Source organism: Phocoena phocoena, chromosome 12 (genome assembly GCF_963924675.1).
Source record: "Phocoena phocoena chromosome 12, mPhoPho1.1, whole genome shotgun sequence".
Lineage (NCBI taxonomy): Eukaryota > Metazoa > Chordata > Mammalia > Artiodactyla > Phocoenidae > Phocoena > Phocoena phocoena.
Window position 1 is genome coordinate 49,156,171 of NC_089230.1, and position 5,852 is coordinate 49,162,022.

Consider the following 5,852-nt stretch of genomic DNA (forward strand, 5'->3'; position numbering starts at 1 on the left):
ATTCAAGTAAGAGATGATGATAGTGGTGGAAATGTGAGAAGTGGCTAGATTCTGGGTGTACTTTGAAAATAAAGGCAATAGGCATCCATGTTGGATGGGAGGTATGAGAGAAAGGGAAGTGTAAGTGTGATTCCAAGGTTTCTGGTCTGCACAACTAGAAAGATGTCATTGCCATTAATTTAGATGATAAAGAAGGGAGAAAGAGCACTTATTGAGGTAAAGATGAGTGGCTCTATTTTAAATGTATTAAATTTAGGATGCCTGTTATATAGCAAAATGGGTAAGTGGTTGGATATTTGAGTGAATCTTGCTTTTCTCAAAGACTGTATGCTTCCAGCAACTAGCATAGGATCTTAAAATAGAGATTATTAATAGTTGATGGGTCAAGTGAATATGTGACATTCCTTCCTAGAAATGTTTCAAGATATACTCACAGTTTTTTATCCTTACATCATCAAGTAGGTTAATATCCAGACCCTTGACATCACACAGCCTGGCCAACTGCGTAAGCCAGTGATATTAACAGCTTGATTGTTTAGTATCCTCTTGTTCTTGGCTCTCTCAAACGTTTTGATTAGGATTAGGGGAGATATTGAATATTAATACCAAGTGGACTGAAGTCAGATCCATAGTCTGTCTTACTATCTTAGTGGTGAACTTTCTTAACTTGCTTATTGCAAGAAATTTTTCTCTGTAATTATAACATGTATAATAATTTGACTTTTTTGTTCCATCTCTGAAATCATGTTGGTTTCCCCACCACATGTTTGGAAAAGTTTACAGCCAGAGCTTTTGTTATTTCAATCCACTTGAAAGCATCCTGGATACTAATAGGGCCTGAAAGAGTATCTGATGTTGCTGAATAGTCTATAAAGGTTGTTTGTTAGAAAATGTTAATTTGATGAATGAGCAATAACGCTGATCCTACTGGATCTAAATTTACAGCCACTATAAAACTATAAGTCTATAAAACTTAGTGTGTTTTATATTGTTAAAAAGGTCACAGCCCTGTTGTAAGATGTTGGAGACTAGATTGCTTGTGCATTTTCTCTTGTACCTTTTACAGTTAATCCTCCCCCCCCGCCCCCACTCTCCTGAAGTTTCTCTTGTCAAGTTCACCAATGACATTCACGTTACAAAATCTAGAGTCATTGTTTTTAATGCTGATTTTACTTATTTTCTCAGCAATGTTTGACCCAATTGACTCCTCCCTCCTGGAACACTTTTTCTCCTTTATTTTGGATTACCGTGTTCTCTTGGTGTGATGGTTAGTTTTATGTGTCAACTTGACTGGACCATGGGGTGCCCAGACATTTGGTTAAACATTATTCTGGGTGTGTCTTATTTTGGGTGTGTCAGCCTACTCAGTAGGCTGAGTAAAGCAGATTGCCTTCTCTAATGTAGAGGAGACTCATCCAATCAATTGAAGACCAGAAACGAACAAAAGAGCTGAGTAACTCCTGAGGCCTGATTGGTCTGAGCTGGAACATTGGTATTTTTCTGCCTTTGGTTTCTAATTGAAACATCAGTTCTTCTTGGGTCCTGAACCTGTGGGCTCTCCTGGTTCTCAGGACTTCAGACTCAGATTGGAACTACACCAGCAGCATTCCTGGGTTTCCAACTTGCTGACTGTACACCTTGAGACTTCTCAGCCTCCACAGTTGCACGAGCCAATTCTTTATAATAAATCTCTTCATATATATTTGTTTATTTGCTTGTAGGCCATCTCCCCTACTAGAGGATAACTCTATGAGCAGAGACCTTTCTTCTATTTAGTTCACATCTGTATTCCCAGCCCTGGGATTGTGTCTAGCAGATAGTAGGCATTCAATAAATATTTGTGGACTGTATGAAAAAATTTGCTTGTATATGTTTTCCTAAGGCCTAAGACCAGTAACTACCTGTGCTTGTGTGCATATGTCTTCACAGGTGCTCAGAATATGTCCATATATGTTATCTTATTTATACTCACATAACCTGTAAGAAAGGAAGGAGGGGAACAATTTAACAATTCCGAATGGGAATATTTAGTTCTTGAGGATATTAGTTTACTGTCCTGTACTTTGAAGATAAGAGTGCCTCAAAGTGGGCTACTGGGCTTATCTTAATTTACCTCATGAACACAGTATATCTTGGAATCCTGTCTTTGATGAATTTATTTATTTTATAAGGCTGTGCATTTTGCTACAAGACCTGGCCAGTAACAGTATACTCAGTCAATATGAATTTTCAACATTTAAAATTCTTTCCAAACTGGAAAAAATACATCTAAGATTTGTGGTTTCAGGATTCACAAGTGCACATGTGGTAAGATAAAGGAATGGTTTCAGACATCCTCTGGAGCTTGTCTTCCAAACCCAGTAACCAAGGGAGTAGATTAATTTGCACTGATACACAAATAACCCTTTAGTGTCCTGTGAATACTGTTATGTGAATATATTACTCAGTTCCTGTACCTCCCCAATAATCTGGATTAGGTGTTTCAGTGACAATTTATGAGCAATGTGCAAATGTGTGTGATTTTTTACATTAAGATTTTAACAGGATGGAGATAACACATAATAAACTTTTAAAGTAAATACACTAATAATTCGTCTCTTAAATAGTAATTCTATCATCAGTCACATGCCAAAAATTACATTTTTATAACGTGTTTATTTGTGTACAAAATATGTTGTAATTTACTGATGCATATGCAGCAAAATATTCTATCACATACAACAAAAATACACTTTTACCCCCCTTCCCCTGCCCTTGAAAATGGCAACACTGTTTTGGCAGTTCAGCAGCTAAAAATAAAGTGCTATAATTAAGCAGTATTGGAATGTCTTCATTTGACAAGTGTGATGTACCATTTGAGTATACAACCGCCTTTTTGTTAGGTTTTTCACAGAACAGGAAATTCCACATCCTGAACACCTCCAGAAGATACAAATATTTGTATATATATGTACACATGTATACACTGTATATGTAAAGTTCCAACAAGCCTCTTTGTCCTTGTGAGTTTGTTGTGCTTATGTTTATTATCTATTTCCAAAGTCAGAGTCACAGTATGGGATCTCAGAGTCCATCAGCAGGCACGGAGAAGCTCACCAAAGGCTGGCTTGTTGGGGGCGTGGTGTTGGTTAGAGGATGGAGGGAGCCTTCAGACCTCACTGGGGGACCTGGAGCGGAAGGGCACTTTGGACTGGAAACAGCCACAAAACAAGAGCCACAGGGCGCGTTGGATCTCCTGGTTGCGGAAGGCATAGATGATAGGATTGATCATAGAGTTGTAGGTGGCGGGCAGCAGGGTGGCGTAGGTGTAGACAGCTGGGTCCTCATGGCTGCCTACCACGCAGTAGATGGCAAAGGGCAGCCAGCTGGCACCGAAAGTGCCCAGCACCATGGCCAGCGTACCCACACCCTTTCTGGTGGCGGCAAGGTGGGGCGGCGCCAGGCAGTGCTGCTGCAGCGCGATCTGGTGCGCGTGACGCCAGACCACCTTGCAGATGCGCACGTAAAGGTGCAGCATGATGCCGAAGACCGCAAAGAAGGTGGCGGAGAGCAGTGCCACGTGGCTGCGCGTCAGCGGGCGCACCACGCTGCAGGCGGCGCGCTCTGCCAGGCAGTTCCAGCCAAGCACCGGCAGCAGCCCAAGGCCTAAGGACACCGTCCAGGTGGCAGCGAGAAGGAGGTGCACGCCCAACAGGGTCCGTCGCGAGTAATAGGTGAGCGCGTTGTAGAGGGACAGGTAGCGGTCCACCGTAATGGCCAGCAGGCTGCTGACGGAGGCAGCGAAGGAGGCCACGAGGAAACCTACAGTAAGCAGGCTCACAGTCTCCGAGGGCACCACGTACTGGAACACGAAGTGCAGAATGAGACCGCAGCCCGCCAGCAGGTCGGCGGTGGCCAGGCTGCCTACCAGCACGAACATGGGCGTGCGCAGCGCAGGTGTGGACGCGATGAGCGCCACCACCAGCGCATTTTCGCCTGCGATCACCGTCCCAGACACGCAGAGCAGCACGTCCCATGGATTCACTGAAGACAGCAGCAGCCCCGTCGGCCCCGCTGGCAGCTGCGAAGACAACTCCAGCGACGCATTAGCTGCGCCGCTGCCCCCCAGCGCCGCTGCGGCTGCCGGGGGCCCCCATTCACCGGTGTCCCGCGCTCCTGCTGCGGTGGCCGCTGCCGCCGCACCCTCGGCCGCCACTGCCACCACCTGGGAGTCGTTGAGCGAAGATGAGCTCGCGTTCATCACGGCGGGAAGCTACACCCTGCGTGGACAGGGAGAACAAGCGTCAGGTGTGCGGTTTACGCCGCCAGGGTACTTCGCCGGGCGCTGCTCCCCCGCTCATATTGCCCATCCCACCCCGGGACCCCAGAGCAGAGCGAGGAAGCAGTGGTTGAGAGCCAAAAATAAATACCTGTTGAGTGAATGAGCGTGTGAGTGCTATGCACAAGGAATGCCCGCACTGATACCTGAGTTTTTGCACAGATATACACGCGAATAACACGCACTCGCATACACACAGATCACGTAAGTATGCCTGTATTTGCACACGCATCTTGCGCACCAAGCTAGTAGTGTCAGCCTCAGCGAGTGCCGCCCTGGCTCTGACCGGCTCGGTCAGGCGCTCTCCTCAACTGGGAGGCGGAGTAACTGTCCGCGGTGCTGAAAGCGAAGTTTCTGCGACCGTGGAGCACAGCGGACCCCGGAGGCCAGAGACCCCTGGGAAAGCGGTTTCGGAGGAGAGAAGCTAGGAGGTCTGTGTAGGTGGAGGGTGTGTGGCGTCATGCTTGGCTCCAGGAAGGAGCCATCCCCTGGCCATCCTTCACCCCTTCCCCTCTGCACGCCCTCAGAGTTCCTTTAGAGAGCCGGGCTGCTCACCTGGGGAGTCAGGGCTTCAGGAAATCGTTGATCATGAGCGCTGTGGCTGGGCGCCAGGATGCGCTGCCCGCGCGGACAGAGCCGACGCCTGAAGGAGGTGGCCGGGACGGCGCGCAGAGGAGTGCGGGGCGCTGGTAGCTGTGCCGGCGCCGCTGAGAGTTACAGAGACACATTCAGTACAAGAAAAGGCCGGTTACGAGCAGCGCGCCCGCTGGAGATTGACAGGCAGGGCGTGGTGACGTCAGGCTTCTGTTTCCAGGGTGCGAGCTAGGCACTCGCTTTCCTCGCCCGCCCATCAGCAAGCTCCCTCACCATATACCCTCTCCAAAGGATGTCTCAGAGGGTTCAAGGAGGGAGGAGAAACCAGAGGGCCGCCGCCGGCCCGGAGCCTCCAGGATTGGGATGGAAGAAAGAGGCAAGGGAGAAAAGAGTGGAGACTAAGGGCAGGCAAGGAGGGTGAGATGGGAGGGGAGCGATGAGGGATGAGTTGCACTGGCCAGGCTGCAAGGCCCCGAGTCAAAGGTCACTGAGGGAGACAGGTTGAAGGAAAAGGCCTGGAGAAGGGGGAGGTTGGGGGCAGAGAGGCCCAATCGCACGCAGAGTTGCTACCTTAAAGGAAAAGTACTGTTTGGGGGACAGGACTGAACTGGTGTGTGTGGGGGGGGAGGATGAGGTTTTTTTTAAAGGATGTTTTAAGGATGTTTCTGGTACAGTGTGTCAGCTGAGTAGAGCCAGAGGAGAAAAGCCAAGTTGTGGGGAACAGAGAAAAGATGGAACAGTTGAGGAAAACAATCTCTTCTTTTGAAGGTTACCTGTGTAATCAATTCCTCTCTCTCCCTCCATTTCTTCCTGTCCCTCACTATCTTTCTTGAACTCTACACAGCAGGTTTCACCATGATCTTCCCAGTCGAATGTTTCCCAACTGCACTAGCTAATAGTGCTCTTGGAACTTGCTCTTTAATTAAAGACCAGGTCTGGG

General features: G+C 47.9%; 1 protein-coding gene across 1 annotated transcript; it reads right to left on the reverse strand.

The window, feature by feature from the left end:
- Positions 1–2,638: 2,638 nt before the first annotated feature.
- On the reverse strand, positions 2,639–5,020 carry GPR6 (G protein-coupled receptor 6). Its single transcript, XM_065888842.1, has 2 exons — positions 4,874–5,020; positions 2,639–4,259 (listed from the first exon to the last, which is right to left on the reverse strand). Exon 2 carries the CDS (start codon positions 4,238–4,240, stop codon positions 3,149–3,151), a length of 1,092 nt encoding a protein of 363 aa, XP_065744914.1. The 5' UTR covers positions 4,241–4,259; positions 4,874–5,020; the 3' UTR covers positions 2,639–3,148.
- Between the last annotated feature and the right edge of the window lie 832 nt (positions 5,021–5,852).